Genomic DNA, 17,709 nt, shown 5'->3' with positions numbered 1-17,709 from the left:
GCCAGCAGTGCTTTGTTCTGCACAAACTGACTGGATCTCAGACCACGGGAGCCATGAACTTTCATGGCCTGTATGAGGGGACTTGCACACTTCATGGATTTCTAGAGGAGATTAGCAAAACCAGAAAAGCCAGATGCTATAAACTTGGCCAAATTTTCTTTCTGGCATCCCCTGCAAGAGCTTTACTGGCTTTTGATCCAGGCTTCAATACAGATTGGTGGGGAAGGAAAACCTTTCAATTCAAACTAATAACAATCCAGGCTGACACCTCATCTAGAGCCAAGAACTGAATCCTTCCAAACTAGGAGTGGGATCACTGCTTCCAGCTTTGCTTCAGAGCCCTGGTGAGCTGAGTTCTGCTCTATTCTGATGATGGCAGCCAAGTGCTTCCAAAAACACCTGAGGCTACTTCCACGCACTTGTTGGGGTACTTGCGGAAGATGTCCCTGATGACCACGATGGCCTCCTGCACCACGTAGTTGACCTTGGTCTGGATGAGGTCCAGCAGTGTGCTCACACAGCGCTCTGCAGATTGCTAGAGAGAGCAGAAAAACACCATTTAAAAAGCTGAAGAAACACCCCTGCTCCTTCAGCACACACTGAGGAACACGGCATGTGCATGAGAAAAGGCCCAGAGAGGGACAACACGAGGACAAGAGCTAAGAACCCTGCCCAGAAATGAAGTACAGGGTAACAACAGGTTGTTTGTTACAGTGGGGACACCAGCTGGCTCCAGCTCCTGTAGAAAGTAAGAGAAGCAGCTGTGCCAGTAGAAAGTTGGGTCACCACATGAAAGACCTTGAGAACATCACCTACACTGCTATTTGAACCACCCTGGGGGTGAACAGACCACTGAATGAGCTCTCTGGGGCTTCCCATGCCAGGCAATCAGAGCTGGGAAACTGCAGGAAAAGTATCTAGCAAAGCCAGAAGGCAGGAGGAAACAGCAACTTGCTGCTCCCAGCAGCAACAGGTTCAGTATTTTTGGAGTGAGGTCACTAACAACATGTGAAATGTACAGCTAAAAATAGAAACTCAGCTGTGCTCCTAATGCAGCTTTCACATTAATTAGTTCAATTTACAGGCACTGTAAGATAACAAGGACTGGACACTGTCACGTTCCAGGAACCAGGAGTTAGAGGCAGATAATTCAGGGAGGTCTATTCCCAAACAGCACAGCGAGGCAGGACATCACAGGAGCAACCAACTTCAGCAGCAGAGAGTCGCAAATAAAGGCAGTGATTTGGTTATTAGCAGAGCACACATGAAGCCTCATTACACAGCTGGTGATTAATGTGGGAAGCAGACTGCTCCTGACGCTGCCTTCGGAGCACTCATAAAGGATTCAGGCTGGAGACAACACTGTAGGGCACAAACAACAGCAATGTAGGTGGATTTTTCAATTTCAGTGAGTTAACAGCTCCCTCAGCTTACAGAGCACTTAAAGGCTGGGCAGGAGGAGGAGTGAAATGGCATTTTAGTCACAGGAATCGGTTCTTTGACAATGGGCAAAAAATCTCAAGGACAAACCTCAAGAATTTGGGTCAGAGACTAAAACCTTCTGGCAATTTCCTGCCCTCGTGCGTATCTCACACAGGGCCTGTCAGCACAAACAAGCTGACATGAGGATCAGCCAAGGGAGGAGACACCACAAACCAGCACTTTCTCTGTCTTTGCAAACTGGCAGTAAGTCATAAGACTCTCCCCTGAAATTCACACCAAACAGAAAAAAAATCCAGTATAATTGGTGTCAGAGTGAAGAGAGGCATCACATAAAAGCAGGTGATTGGTGTAATATTTTTTTTATGATGCCTCTCGCTCCTTAGCTCAGCTTTATGGGTACTATGGCACTACAGGGGCAATGAATGGCAACCTGATCAGGTCCTGCTCTGATCCCTCCTGCTCCTTGCAAGAGAGATGCTTCAGAGCTTCAGATTTCACCTCTCCATCTCAATAACTTTCCTCTGATATTTTAACAAGTGACATGATGGGGGTAAATCTGTCCCACACCCATTCCACAGAATCGACAGCACCAGTCACTGCTGGCAACAAGCAGTGCAGCCCTGTCAGAGCCTACAACTAACAGAGCTTTAAGAGCTGTACAATTCAAAGAAAAGCAAATTAAAGTTTAGTTTTCTTCTCTTTAGACACTTTGAAGCATGATTTTTTTTTCCAGGAAAAGCACAACATCCACTTTGAAATACACAGCAATGATTTTTAGCCAAAGAGTCCCTTGGAAAGTGAGCAGTGGTGGGCACATGCCCAGAAGAGCAGTCCCTCTAACAAAACTGATCTCAGCTCACCCCATCCCTTGTAAACACTTCCTTTTGAAGGTGGACATCCTTGGGGACAGCAGAACGCTGCAAACTGATGAAAGTGTGCTGCAGCTCTAACAGCTTTCAAGTTGGAGTGAGGAAGGACAAGCAACCAAAGTCAAAATTTCTTTGTTTTTCTGCAGAAACCAAATGAAAGCCCACAAGATTACTGAAGTAGCACATATCACACTCAGCCATAAGCCTCAATGATTTCTAAGAACCAGGCTGCTGGCAGAGTCTCTTGGAAACGAGACAAATATCCCTGCAAGATGGCTCCTTCTGCTTCTCCTTTGCTCCAGAGGAATTCCTGTCTTTACTGCATCCACTTCATTTCCTTTTCCCACAGGAGTGGTGCTTGTTTTCCTTACAGTCAAAGCATGACATGATGGTTTCTTGTGATGCTGCCACTGGAGCAAACCAATTCACAAGGCAGGTAAGTGTAGCTACACCAGAGCTTGCTGTAGATAAACCCAATTTAACTCTCAGCTCAGCTATCAATAATCCAGCCCTATCCATGTGAAATGATGTTTTGACATCCCCCAAAACAATGTGACTGCTCAAACCTGGGCAAAATCTAGGAGCAAAGGGAAAACCACATTTGCTTTGTAGTGCACCTCTCAGCAGACAAATGTATTTCTGTCTCACTCTCCCAGGAGTGACAATTAGACAAAAGATAGGATCCCTGAAGGCAGAGCTGAGGTGCTCTGTGAATCCTCATTCATCAACAGCTCTCACTGGCTGTGTCCTGTGTAAAAAAGCAGATTTCTGAGCTTTGGGAACTTGGACAGTGATGGCTGTCCTGAGGATGCCTTCCCATCAGTCACAACTCACAGTGTAAACAGCCTTTAGTAAACACAGATGCACTGGGGACAGGGATTAACCTAGGGATGAGGACACTGTGATGACTTGTTCAGTATTTCCCCTCTTTAAATCCGGGTCTTGTCAGAGCAGGAAACTTGCTCAGCAGCATCTCCAATGGAGCAGTGCTAAGATGAAGGTTGAAATGACTAATGGAGAGGCACAATTACAATTAGAGGGTCACTGGGTCATTATTACTAATCCTTTGCTTATCAAATTTGACTGTTGTGGTATCAGGGATGGCGAAAAATGCAGGGGAAGAGGGCAGAAAAGGGTAAAAACACCCTGATGTTCTAAAAACACCCTGATGCTGCAGGAACACACCACCCTCCATGTGCAGCTAGGACAGACACAGGGCCAAATCCTAGTGGGAAAGTCCCTGCTGAAAACTGAAAGGAATTCCCACCCTCCAGCACAGCACTGCTGCAGAAAGGGCTGTCACCAGCTCCTTTTAAACATCCCTGTGGCCCTTTTCCATGCTCAGGAGGGTTTCCTAACGTCACTGCTGTGGCTCCATCCACAAAGGCTCCTGCCTGGATGCAGCATGGAAAGAGTGCTCTGGTATTCTGAGCTGCAGACATGAAACAGAAGCAGCAGCCCCTGCCCCATGGCACCACACTTCAAATAAAGCCCCTGGCAGTGACAAACCTTTGAGAGCTGAAGGAAGGAAGGGAGAGCTGCACAAAGGGGCAGTTGATTCCCTCCAGAGGACAGAAGTTGGTGTCCTCTGTGCACAGGCTTGCAGTAGTTTAGCTGAAACAAGAGAATCCTGTGCACTGACACCACGCTAAGCTAGGCATGATTAGGTTATTATTTAAATCTGCTGTCAGGCAATGCTCATGGGAACACACTTGAGCAAAAGCTAAATGAGCTCAGCTGAAATTAGAGCACTTTACGTGACATTTTGCACTCAGTCATCAGTTTACTGAAAAGTACCAACACCACAGCATAAATCTTCCCTCTCTTCACAGGATTTCTGAGCTTCTGACAGGCGTTTCAGATTCACTTACAGGGAAATTAACAGAGATATCACTAAAAAAAACAATATTCTATTATGAGCACTTAAGGTGGATGGCAGAGGACATTTCAGACTTGTTTTGGATAGCTGCAAAGGTTCCTGGGAACTTGTTTGCATAAGCATTGAGGCAAAAGAGAGCACACTCCAAATGAAGCCACAAGTTATATGGATTTACGTAAGTAGAGTCACTCTGTTTGTATAAATTGCATTTAAGTGCCCCAAATCTCTGCAATTCTCTGCCTCTGTGTTCTGTTTTGCTGAAATGGAGGGGAGGGATGACACAAAATGCTTCATAACACTGAGTTTCTCTGTACAATCCCTCCTTCTTCCCCCTTCAAAAGGTCAGGCCACAGCTATTAAAGGAGTTGGATGGACAAGTGGTCATTATTCCACTAAAGCAAATGGAGTAAAATATTCCATCAAGGATGAATGATGTGCCTTGCTCTGCCTGCAAGATGAGAGGAGCACCCCACCTTCCTGTGATGTCCTCACAGCTCACGCCCTGCTCAGTGGTGCTCTGCCCAAAACCAGGCCACTTGAGGGCCACCACTGAAATTCCAGCAACATGGAAACGAGCTGGCAAAGCCCATCATTGTTTCTGAAGACAGGGAACCACAGAGAACCTCCAGGATGAGATACTTGCCTCCACCTTGATGGCACAGCGGCCGATGGCTCGCACGGCCTTGCGCACGAAGTCGACGTCCACCTCGGTGGCGTATTCCTTCAGCTCTGCCAGGACCTGTGGGGACACCACACCACTGTCAGCCCCTGGGGATACTCAGAGACCAGCCCACCCTCATAGCTGATGCTGCCTGGACACCAGGAGATGAGCAGGATATTCTTTCACAGCTACCACACACACCCAGCCAAACTCTGCCATCAGCCTCACCCTCCGAAGCCCACTGGTCTGCTTACACTGGTGTGTAATCCAAACTGGTGTAGGCTGGACAGAGTCAGAAGGTGGCCTGGTCTTGATTATTTTCAATCCCTCTGAACAAGAGCTGGGGAAAAATCAGCCCTGCCAAATTTAAAGGTTTCTACCCCTTCCTACACTGAAAAGACATTTGCTGCATGCAAAGCTCTCGACAACCATTTCTGATCTCTCCTTTTCTGTGCTGAGATGAACCTTTGGATCCCTGGTGAATCCAAACAGAAGATGCAGAGGAGATCTGAGGACACTCTGGAACATCTATACACAGATTAATAACAGCATGAAGATACTTCCCCTTGAAAAACTAAGATTTATTATTTTGTCTCAGTGTTTTTGCTAATTGAAACCGATGAAGGGCTAAGCCTGGGATCAGCTGGGATCTTACAGACCTTTAACCAAAAAGCTTTGTCTTAAATCACTTAGCTTACAAAAAATTATTTCAAGAAAAGACCATATGTAATTTATATTCCCTCAGAAGCTCAATTTATTTCAGTTTCTCATGCCAAACATGATATCAGGGATTTAATCGTGATGTCACAAATGGATGGTGAGGGAGAGAGGAGCAGCACAAAGCCAGACAGTCCTTGGAAAAATCTCTCATCCAAGCAAATTGCTCAGAAGAATGACAAGATAAAGAGGCCATGAAGGGCCAGACTGCAGACAGATAAATCTGCAAGGAGGAGACAGGACATCTGTGTTTTGAAGTTTTATTATTTCCTTGGATGATCTACGTTGCTCAGCACTTGGAGCAGCTGATGCTTCCCAAACACTGCCCGAGGACTGGGCTGGAACCATCCTGGTGCCTTGGTCCAGGATGGGCACGGGGATGGAGAATCTCCAGCAGCAGCACAGGAGGATGTGGGTGGAAGCTGCTCTCAGGTCTCATTCCAGGACATATTCCTGCTAAAGCTTGTGTTGTTTTATGAATGTCTCCTCAGAAGCAGGAGAGATTCATTCATTAGTCTACAGATCTCAAACTGCCCTCCAGACACCGCTGCCTTTCATGCAAACAGCACATATTATTGGAACATTATAAATTCAAATTGGTGTGGAGCCTACCGAGAGTAAAGAGAAAATTCTGAGTATGTTCTCACAGAAACTGATTTTTAAAATATTTTCCATGCCCCCAGCACAAAAAGGGCATGAATTACCTTGCTCAGTTCCAAAAACCATCAGGAGAGAGCTGAAGGAGCTGCTTCAAAATGTCACATTAAATGAAATTGCTCTGTGACAATTAGGATAGGACAATAATAGCACTAACCAGAGGCATTAATCATTCTGCATTAGTGTTAGGCCTCATGACCAGGGATGCACTTGAGAACACCTCCTCCAAGAAAAGGATCTGCATTAAACCAACACCAAATACAAGAAGAATCTACACTGTAAAGCAAATCTCAATTCAGTTCAGCTTCAGCTCTGTGCTATTTCCACTCTGGAAGCAAGTTAAGCAAAAGCAGGATTTTTTTAGCTCCGAAGAGTGCCTGTGCAAGCATTTTAACAATTTTACTAACTTGAAATTCACACTTCAATAATGTTTGGCCTTTCTGAATGCCTCCCTTTACAGGCACACCCCTCTCATTTGAAACAAGCCTCTCATTCCAACCTGAGCTCTGGCAGTGACTCATTTGACAGGAGCCACGAGTTCTCCTCCTGGAATTGTCATCTGTGAAACAAGATCCACCTCACGGTCACGATGCATCCATGCCACGCTATTAACATTTAAATTATGGGGGAAACTCCACCACCTCCCATTAAAGAACTGTACACAGCACTCTACCAGGCACAGTGATGCCTGAAAGCCAGGATAACTCCAGGAGTAGCTGCAAACACGCTCACACAAGGACCAGGGGAGGGTTTTCCCCTCCCAGAGCACAGCAGGAGTGCCCCAGCTGACCTGGGCAATGTTTGCTTGGGAGGCCAGGCGGATCATGATGTCCAGTTTCTCCAGTTTGACATAGATGGGGTCGTTGTACTTCACAAAGAACACTTTAATCTCCTGCTTCAGGATCTCAGGCCTGCAGGAAACATAATGTTGTGTCACTCAAAGGTGGTAAAAAACCCAAACTATTGTAACAAAAGGCATCTTTTCTTTAAAAATCTGCCCAAATATCCACTGAGAAACAGAATAGTGTCGTTTTGCCCTGGTAGACCAGGGAGATCATGGACTCCCATCCCTGAAAGTGTTCAAGACCAGGATGGACAGGGCTCTCAGTAATTTGGAAAGTGAAACCTACAGAGGAGGTTGGAACTGGATGATCTTTAAAGTCCTTTTCAACCCCAACCATTCTCTGACTCTGATTTTATGCCTAGGATGTGAAAACACCAATTTGAAGAAAGAAGTCTGGATAAAAAGATTATTTAGATACAAAAATGCATAATTCAAGTCTTTCTATGGCCACATCTCCACGTCCTCTACTTGACCTGCTGAACCAACCATGACAGGCAGTGAACAACAATATTTTCAGTGAAAGAATAACATCCTTATCTCAATGCAAAACCTACAAATTCATTTCCACTTTCACTTGCAAGATGCCAGTGCACAGTAACTCTGCCCTAATATAATCACAAAGTGCTATCCAAGCTATGCCACCTTTCCAGCAAGGATCAGCAGCAATGAAACAGGAATGTTGGAGCAAACAGGTGGGAAAAACCCCAAGCCACTGTCACCAGCCTGGTGCTTCTGTGCTGAACAGAGTAACACAGGCACAGTGAGGTCACTATGAACTGTTCCTATTTGCCATTTTGATTTATACAGGGCAATTCTGACTACTAATAAAGAGAAGGTGAAGAGAGGCAGGTAAAGAAATACTGCATGAAACAAGTATGCTGTAAAGGAAATCAGTTCAGGCTACCAGAGTCATGAGACTGTTTAACCTGGCTCTCAAGGGATTGAGACTGGATTAAAATAAAATCTGTGCATGTGGCAATCATCTGAAGGTCTGAGACAACCAAATGGCTTTCGACAACACAGAAATAACACCCCCTGAGCCTTTACCTCTTCTGCACTATCAAGTTGATGTTCCTCAGGGCAACATACTGAACTTCAGGCTCTCCAGACAGCAGGGTCACCAGAGGAGGGGCAAGTTTCTTCAGCAGCATGTTGTAATAGTCAGAGTCCTTGGGAAGGAGCTCCAGGAACTTCATCAGGACCTTCACTGCTGACAGCACCACTGCAGAGTTGGCGTGAGACAGCCGGGGGGTCACTCGCTCACAGATGCTGGGGACACAGGCACAAGAAAGGGTTCAAAGGGATTGCAGGGTGCCAAACATTTCAAATTTAAATTTAGGACACGGCACATAGCTGAAGACAGCTTCTCAGACACTGTTTGGATTTGGTTTTGTTCACAATGAATTAGCAAAGTCCTGTTTTCCTGAACGCAGCAGGAAGCAAACAGGGACTTCTCTCACTTCTCTCCTGCCACAGTCAGCTCAGGAGCTATTCCACACTTCCTGCTTTTTCCTGGTGGTATTCTCCATTTGTGTGGTCTTGTCTGTCACTTACAAACATAACTTTAACAAAAAACAGCTACTGGAAAAACACTTTAGCCTCCATATAGCCATTCAGAGGTGATACACACTTCTGGCTCGCTTGGGGGATTGCTGTCATTTCAACAGAAAAAGATTTCTGTTCCTCTGAATACACAAGGAAAGAGTGACCTAAATAGCCTCCCAAAGCTCAGCTTCACCATAATGGATCCTGTAATCAAACAGCATCCTAAACAGCCCATCCCAAAAAGAAAGGAAGTTCGGGTTCATATGGTCTTTCTTACAGCATCTGTCAAGTTTCTTCCCACTCCCTCCTGTGTATTGCTAACCCAGAACAATCTTATTCCCATCTGTGCCTTCTGAAGTTTCCTTCCCTGCAGGATTTACTTTCAGCCATGCTGGAAGGGAAGCAGCACAGCTCAGTGAAGAGCAGAGAAATCCAGGTAAGGGCTGGGTCACCCCCAGCTACCTGCATGTCCCAGCTGCCTCCTCTCTCTGTGCCTCAGTTTCCCCATGCACAGGGGAGTGACACAGCAGCCTTGCTGGAAAGGAGGGGTGGCTTTCCCAGTGCTGTCTGAAGGAAGGCAGACTCCAGGAGATAAACTCTACACAAAGGAGCAAAAGGAGTTCCTGCCCCTTCAGTTGGATAAACAGCTTTTCAGAGGAACTGCAGCTGAGGAACTGGGACGTGCCCACAGGTGTTCACACCAAGTGCTCCCTCTGACAGGGCTGGGAAAACATGGGCCTCACACCCTGGAGATCTCTGCAGGTTTCTAGCACAGAAACAGATCACAAGGGGAAAAAACAAAAAAACAACCCAGCAAGACTACTGGCAGGTTTCTTAGAAACAGCGCATTTTGTGCCTCAAAAACAGAGTCAATGAAGAAACCCATCAAATTCCAAATGGCCTGGCCAGGATTTTGCATGTGGGCTTGTGATGCTTCCTCCCCCTCCATCCCCACATCAGCTGCATTAAATACATCATCTCAGAGTCTCCCTGTTCCAAGTTACTTTTCTGGCTGAATCCTTGTTTTCTTGAGAACACAATCTGGCTTTTTGTGATTCTGGAGACAGATGAGGAAGAAGCTTGAAGTGCACAAACTAACAGCCCACTACCCAAACCCTAAAGTCTTTCTATTTAGGTTCAGTCATTGCAGTTAAAGGTAAAAGCACAAAGGTGAATTTGGAGCAATAAGAAAAATATTTTCTTACCTTTATTTTCACTTCTATCATATCACAGACTAGTTTTCAGTTAGGAAAATATTTCAGTCCCAGACCTGTAGTACTTTGGAAACCCACAAACCTATGAAGGCTTCTTGCCTCTCAAAGCAGCAAAACCAAATAGGAAAGTTCTGCTTTAAACCAGAAAATCCTCCAAACAGTGTTTCCTCTGTTACAGGTTTGGTCTTGGGCTGATCCCTTCTTAGTAGTGCCAGTTCCCACAAGAACCAGCCTTTTAAACAGAATTTTAAGAAAGCTAAAAAAAAGATAAACAGAAAAATGGTTCTGCAGAGGGAAAGGAGCAGGTTTCCAGCATCAGCCCCAACTACCAAAAGTAGCTTTGTTTTTAAATCTAGTTTATCAAGTCTTATTTGTGCTGCCACAGTGCCCTGTTACCAGAAGTCCTTTCAGAGCTGTAACACCCCCAGCAGGCCCCAAGTGCCACCAAAAAGCCACCGCACCTCTGAGCTTCCCGGTCATCCTTGGGGTTGTAGTTGGACAGACAGTCCAGGATGAAGATCTGCCCCCACTCTGTGCACTCATTTAAAGCTGTCAGCAGCTTGTTGATGTTCTGAGGGTTCAGATCCAGCAGGTTGCTGTTGGGGTGGGACTCGCTGATCTCCGACAGGGCGGCCACGGCGTTCGCTACCACCTGTGGGAAGAAGAGTTCCCTGTTAGCAGATGGAACTGAGACTGGAGAAGAACTCCACAAAATCATTGAGTTCAACCATTAACCCAATCCTGCCAAACCCACCACTAAATCATGTCCCCAGGTACCATATTCAGATGTTTTTTGGCACTTTCAGGATATCCTAAACTCTGGGGCAAGTACAAGTCCAAGCAGCTGTGGTTGGCAGGGATTGATCCGGTGCTGGAGCAAACTGGAGCTCTTTCAGCTGCCACATCAGTTATCTGAGCCTTCTGGGATGCAGCCTCACAACCTCACAACCAACCTGCAGAGCCCACAGCTTCACTGGGAGGAACGAGGAACCAGGACAAGGACATCACAAGAGACTTTGCTGTGGAAGGAGCTGGAGATGGCATCCACCACCACCCTGCCTCCCTACAGCCTCCACATCCAGGTCCAGGGGATGCTCAGCTTTACAGTCAAGGTGCCCAAACCACCAGTTACCCTATTTATTCAGGAATGTGTGCCTCTTGCCAATTTCCCCATGGCACAAGGCTTAACAGTGACCCAAAAATGAGCTGGCAGGTGCCTGGCAGCCTCCAGCTCTGCAGTAGCACTGGCAGGTCACACAGTTTGAGAACAAACAACTTCCTTAAAATGGGCAACCCCTGCTAAATTGTTAATAACCTGTATTTCAATTTTAGTCTCCAGAACATCCTTTGGCTTCGTGGAGCCATGGTAAAGCAAAAAGTCCAGCACAACATCCCTGAAAATATTTTTGCTGCATTTAGGACTATATAAGGTCTTCTCTTTTCTAAGCACAGATGAAAGGAAACACAGAGAGGTCCAGGGTTCAGCTTGACTCAAACAGAAGTGGGAGTGCAGCATAAATTTCTAATTCTTAGTTCCAAACTCAGATTCAACAGTTATTCCAACAGACTCAAAAAAACAGGAAGGTTTTTTTTTTAAATAGAAGAGCTGTAGAATATAGAGACAAAATAGAAAATCTGCAGATGAGACTAAAGTCTTATTTGTTTAACTAACAGGAAAAGAGATTTAAGCTGAGTTTGACACACAAATCTGAAATCCCCTATGAAAAGGCATTTTCAGGACATTTTACAATGTACATCATGTCCAGCCCAACTCCCCCCAGCAAATACCTGTTCAAATGAAGATTTATAGTGTTATTTTCTATGAGATTAAGGCAAAAAAAACCACCTTATCTAAAATCATCTGATTGTTTGGATGGCTAAAGATGCTTTTGATGCAATACAATGGAAACAAGAACAGCACAAGCAGAACTTTCCCTGCCTTGTTCCCATCCCTGCTTGTCATTAAACCAATATATTCCAAAGTCATTGCACAGGCCCAGTAATGTTGATTGTTCTGCATTTCACACCTAGAGGTCAGAGATAGGATTTTGATCCAAGATTTTATGAATTTCATTAGTTGAATGAGCCTTCTGTCACCAAAACCATTAGCAATCAGTGCTGCTGTCTTCTTGTACAGTTTTAATGAGGAACTTATTAAGATAGGCTACTTATTCTCCTCATTATTTAATTTGCCTAATTCTTGAATGGTTAATGTGACACAGCATAAAACTGAAGTGAAAGATTTTTAATATCATTGTATTTTTAAAGTTTACTAGTGAAGACAAATCACAAAAGCCACTGAAAAGTTCAAAATCCTTATGAAAAAGCACTTATAAAATGAAACTACTTTGGGGGAAAAAAATTGAATTGACAAAAAAATTTACAGAGCCAAAGCATCAGAGAAAGGGATCTGTCAGCTGTACTGAGGGACAGGAGCTCTGGCAAATGCACTCACACTGTCAGGCACCTTGCTGTAGTAACTGATAAATTAGCAACTAATAGAGAATTTCAGAATAGAACTGAGACTGGAGAAGGACTCCAAAATCATTGAGTCCAACCATTAACCCAGTCCTGCCAAGCCCACCACTAAATCATGTCCCCAGGTGCCATATTCAGATGTTTTTGGGCACTTCCAGGATATCCTAAACCCTGGGGCAAGTACAAGTCCAAGCAGCTGTGGTTATGTTTCCTTCCTTGCAGGGTCCATGGAGTCTATCCCTGTGTTTGCCATGGGAAAAGGATGGACAGAGATGCTGTTTCCCTGGGGGGAGAACAGCAGCTCCTACCCAGAGACCAAACTGTGAATGAGCTGCTGCTCTCAGGATCCTTTGGGTGCATGTCAGCAAAAATGCAAATGTCCAGTTCAAAGGTGAGGATGGGACACCACGTGGCAATCCACTCACAATTCCATTCAAAGCATCCATGAGGAAGTGGCAGAAGGCCAGATGGACTTAGGAACATGGGCTGTGGTCTCCTTGGGTGTTAGAAAAAGGACTGGGAGGGGTTGTCAAACATCTGGAGCAGCTTTTGGATCTGCAATCCACAGTCCACAATTAAAGCTGGTCCCCACCTCAAGCACCACAGTGCCAAGGACATAAATGAGGCAAAAGGGGATAAGTGAAAGGGTGGGGAATAAATTCAAACTTTAAGCAATATTTATTAAAAAAAAAGGACTTGCTGGCGATTTGCACTGAACATATTGATGTGTTATGGTGTTGTGCTATGCCAACAAAAATCAGCATCTTCAAGGCTTTTCACACAGCCCCAGCAGAGCTGAAAGGCAAACAGCTCCCAGGAAACAGTCCAACACAAACACTGGCTGGAGCACACACTCACCTCTTCCCTGGCACTGCCACAGTCAGGAACAGGAACGTGGAGCAGCACAAGCCAGCACTGCACAATTCCAGCACACAGCTCCTGCTCTGCCAACTGCTCCCACCAAGTGAGGGGTCAGGTCAAGGACTGGAGCATCCCCCACCAAGAGTTATCACTCAGGTATGGCAAAAAGTCCATAAAGAACCATTCAATACCAATTCCTGTATTACATCACCTGCTAATCCAGTGTGTGCTTTGGAACTCATGGAAGTGCCACTGGAAATATTTAGAAAGATGGGTTTTGGCCAAAAGAAAAAAATTAATCTGCAATATCAAAGCTGAACCTTAAGTCTTCAGCTTAACTGACATTTCTTCCTTAACACACCAACACAAAATCATGAAGTCCAACTACATTAAACAGCAAGAATAAAGTGATAAGTTACAAGAAGTTACTTTCTCTTTAAAATAAAAAATGATGGAATTTCTGGGCAATCAAAAGTGACATAAAAGTAAGCTAAAGCATTACAAATGGTATAGGACTAAGGAACTAGACACGTTTCACAGGCTGATGGAAGAAAAATCCCCAAGTTTCTTTACAAAACAAAGAATTCTCTGCTTTTCAAAATATGCCCCATATTTATTTTGATAAAAAACCAACCAGTTGTATAATTTATCCCATAGATTGGAAGAAGCAGACTTAAAGTACATAGAACTAGCAAGTGGTGTAGTCTTGAGGTCTCAAAAACAATGAAAAAAACGGAAGTCAACCCAGTAGCCACAGATATGTGAGTCTAAAAAGCTAATGAACAGGAAAATCTTTTAAAGTTTGAAATTCCAAGTTAAATCCACAGCAAAATGCCTCATTTGACTCACAATTAAGAATACCAACTTTAAGCTAATAGCTACCAAATGGTGATCTGCTTAAAAAATCCCCCAGAAAATAAAAAATGCAGAGCAGATTGGAGAATTAATAATAATTAATAACAGTAACAGGTCCCTGGCTTGCTGATGTAAATCAGTTCACCCTGGGAACACGATGACATTATTCAAATGCAGCCACAGCAACATCCCTTTGGAGCAGATGAGCCGAATGACAATAAACCTTCTTTTGGCTGGAATTTCCCAATAAATTTAGGCTCTTGGAGAAGAGTCACTGGGATGAGGATAACCAAAATCTCCCAGGCTCTTATTAAAAAAAAAAAAAACAAAAAAAACAAAACAACAAGCCCAAACCTCTATGCTTAGAGCTACCTCACAGCTTTAACAAGAGCCCAACAGTTTTAAATCCACCTCCAGACAAACTCCCTCTGCAGCCAGAGAGACCAGACCCAACCTCGCGGGAAGCTGCAGAGGTAGGAGCACTGCGATTTCCAAGTGATTCCTTCTGGCAGCTCAAACCTTCAGCTCAGAGCAAATGGCATAAAACAGCACCAGGGAGGGAAGGGGGTGGGTGAAAACCTGTGTGTCTGCCTGGCAGCCCACACGGAAAAGCTTTGCAGGGGCTGGGGGGACAGGAGGGAAGCTCGGCACATCCAGAACGCCAACCAGTCGAAGCAATCAGATTATTTCCCTAGCATCCCAAGCTAATTGGAAATTAAACCAAGTGTGTAATGGAGTTAATGAAATACAACGTTCTGCTGCTTGAAACAGGAACCTCTGGCTCGCCATGCTGTTGAAGTGAAGTGAAAATTAAGAAGAGGAGGAAAAATGAAGAGGCTCGGAGAAGATGCTGAGGGAAGGAAATGTTCCCTCCCCAGCTGGAGACTCCTGCCCTCCAGGGAGCTCTCCTCCAGGGAGCCAGGCTCCAGGAGATGTTTCTGAGAATGCAGAGGTGCTGACATTTCAAAGAGCACTCTGTACCTGCAGGGTACATCCGTGTCATTAAGCACAGACTCCCAGATGGGAGATTCAGAGCATCCATGGATGGGTTTCACAGGGCCGCTCATTTTTATGACCACGCTGTGTGCCCCTATAACAGGTGCTCCCCAGAGAACACAACCCCTCATCCTGTTTACATCATATCTCCAAGCCCTCCTTACCCTGCTTCCCTAAAAACAGCCCAGGAACCATTAAAATTTCTTACTTTACAAAACTAATGATTTCCTGTGAGGGTGGGGAGACCCTGGCTTAGGTTGCCCAGAGAGGCTGTGGCTTTCCTGTCCCTGGAAGTGTTGAAAGGGGCTTGGAGCAACATGGGATAATGGAAGGTGTCCCTGACCATGGCAGGGGGTGGAACAAATTGAACATTAAGGTCCCTTCCAACCCAAACCCTTCTGTCATTCCATGATTCTACGAAATGCCTCAGCCATGCAGTCAGAGAGCCTCTCACACTGTTAATGCTTGTTTATATGTATAGATACAAATTAAAGCTCTGGGAGACTCACACATTCCCAGCTCCTGGTCACATCCCAAAAACTGCCTGGGTGGGGAAGACCTCCTGGCTTGCTTTTTGGAAGTGGGCTGAATTTTTATGGAGGTGTCAATGGAAGGAAAGTGAAGTGTTACACTTCCCACGGTGTGCTTGCCCTAACTGGGTTTTGCACTTCCCTGCAGAAAAATGGCACTTTGTGGCAGACTGGAACATCACTCCTGCTCTCATATCCTTGCAAAAATCAGGATGTGTGAGCTGTAAGGCAGGAAAACAAGCTTCCCCCAACTGTTGAAACTCTTGTGGAAGGTGTGCAAGAAGCTGCTCAGGGATGGCTCCATCACAAGGGGCTTCTCCTTGGCATAGAACAGCCCTCAGTGCAGGAAATTAAACTCCACAGGAAGACACAGAGGGTCTACAACTCTTTATTCTCCTTCCAGAAATCACTGTGCTGTGATCCCAGTCTGGATCAGTGATGTGTGTGGTACCTACCACACACATCAGAAATGTTTTGCTTTATTTTTTGCAATTTTCTTTGCAGAGGTTCTCGCTGGCACCATCCAGTGGCAAATGGGCTGTCTCTGATCTGAGCAAAAAGCACCAGCTAAGCACCAAATTCCTTACAGAGCCCTAAAAAGGGGGGTGCAGAGTCACAAAAGATCACGACCACAACATTATCTGACAAATGGTGCTTGTCAATAGCTAGAAGTGTCTGTTCCAATGGAAAATAACATGTAGACACATGTCAACAAGATACCCAGCACACTGATTGATGTTAGAGATCCTGGAATGATCTGTTCAGCAAGACTAATGCTTTGGAAATTAGGCACATACTGGTGGCTGTAATTGGAAGGAGACAAGTCTCTGATGGATGAATTTGTCAATTAAGCTTTATAAATGAGGGGCCTGGGAAGACAAACTCTGGAGCCATGGAAATTCACAAATTATCAAACTCCTTGCCTCTCTGCCAGTACTGAAAACACAGGGAAAAAGCACAGCTTTGAGGGAAGATGCTCAAGACCTGTATCCTTCATACCAAAACCAACCAAACAAAAACCCAAGTCCCACATGCATGCTTGAAACTCCCTCAGACCTCTTTAGGATGTCAACCTGTAGGAAATACCTACTCAGAAAGTGAGATTCCCCTGCAGGAGCTCATTCCAAAGCCAAAGCTGGTTTCACCAGCAGAACAAGGGGGTCAGAGTGGGAAACCAGAAGTTGGGCCACCAATCACAGGTGGCAGCTCTCCCTTTTTCCCTACTTTCAATCTTTGCTGCTGCCTCCTGCAACACACACAGCTGGATTCTGCACCGCCAGGCAATCTCCCACATTTCCTCTCTCTAGCATCCCACCACACATGAACACAGCCACTGCTCAGACAGGCTCCTCCATAGCTTCTCCTCACCTCTTTACCAGCTCGTTGCTGCTTTTGGCTGCACAGTTTACCAAAAGTGTTGCTCCTTCTCCTGGGCAGCCTCGTGTAAACAGCAGAAGCATCCATTAGAGAGCTCCAAAGTGCCACCACCACTCTTGGACAGCCCCAAGCAACATCCTCATTCACTGCAGCATATCCATCACTGGGTAAGAGAAATTCCACCCACAAATGCCATCAAGTGTCTCCCAGAAGGAAACATTATCTCTACTTGCAGCACAAACATTATAAAAAAACTCCAAACCACACACAAGACCAATTCAGACATGGTTGGAAGACTTCAAGATCCAGCCTGCATCTGCAGTACTTGGCTTGAAAAGGAGAGGGATATTTTTTGCCCACAGGACAGAAAGGGTATCCTGGAGCAGCCCCAGGCTGATGAGAGGCTGCAGAGCCCAGCAATATTCAGCTCCATACTGGGATGTGGATTTTCAAATCCTTACAACCTTCATGAGCAGGAATCATGAATTCATCCAGCAGTGACAGCTCACTCCTCCCACCAGAAAAAACACCAGCTGCAGAGGGAAAACACAGGGCTGGGAGAGTCCCCATGAGGAACAAGTGATCTCCTGTACCCAGGGAGAAGGTGGTGCTCCACTCCCTGTTGGATAAGACAATTCCCACATCCCTGACTGCCTCCCACAAAGCCCTTTTGGGACTTAGGGGAGCAACAGTTTCTCAGAAAGGGGTTCTTTTCTCAGCTTTACTACACAGAGAGGGATAAAATTCCTGCGGAGGACAGGCCCAGGAAACAAAAGTTCCTTT

At 45.4% G+C, this 17,709-nt stretch overlaps 1 protein-coding gene across 4 annotated transcripts in view; it reads right to left on the bottom strand.

Annotated features, from left to right (window-relative positions):
- The window catches only part of AP2B1 (adaptor related protein complex 2 subunit beta 1), a 75,191-nt gene that overhangs the window by 42,714 nt on the left and 14,768 nt on the right, over positions 1-17,709 (bottom strand). For all 4 annotated transcript variants that reach the window (XM_014254992.2, XM_014254994.2, XM_005525834.3 and 1 more), the window contains exons 6-10: positions 10,291-10,481; positions 8,118-8,339; positions 7,017-7,137; positions 4,835-4,930; positions 420-535 (exon numbers count right to left, since the gene is read on the bottom strand). In XM_014254992.2, the coding sequence (XP_014110467.1) occupies positions 420-535; positions 4,835-4,930; positions 7,017-7,137; positions 8,118-8,339; positions 10,291-10,481 (746 nt within the window). The remainder of the gene's footprint in view (positions 1-419; positions 536-4,834; positions 4,931-7,016; positions 7,138-8,117; positions 8,340-10,290; positions 10,482-17,709) is intronic.

The sequence above is a fragment of the Pseudopodoces humilis genome, chromosome 23 (assembly GCF_049639895.1).
Source record: "Pseudopodoces humilis isolate 2021_Gansu_Grassland_sample_001 chromosome 23, ASM4963989v1, whole genome shotgun sequence".
NCBI lineage: Eukaryota > Metazoa > Chordata > Aves > Passeriformes > Paridae > Pseudopodoces > Pseudopodoces humilis.
This window is presented reverse-complemented; position numbering and strand designations above follow the sequence as displayed.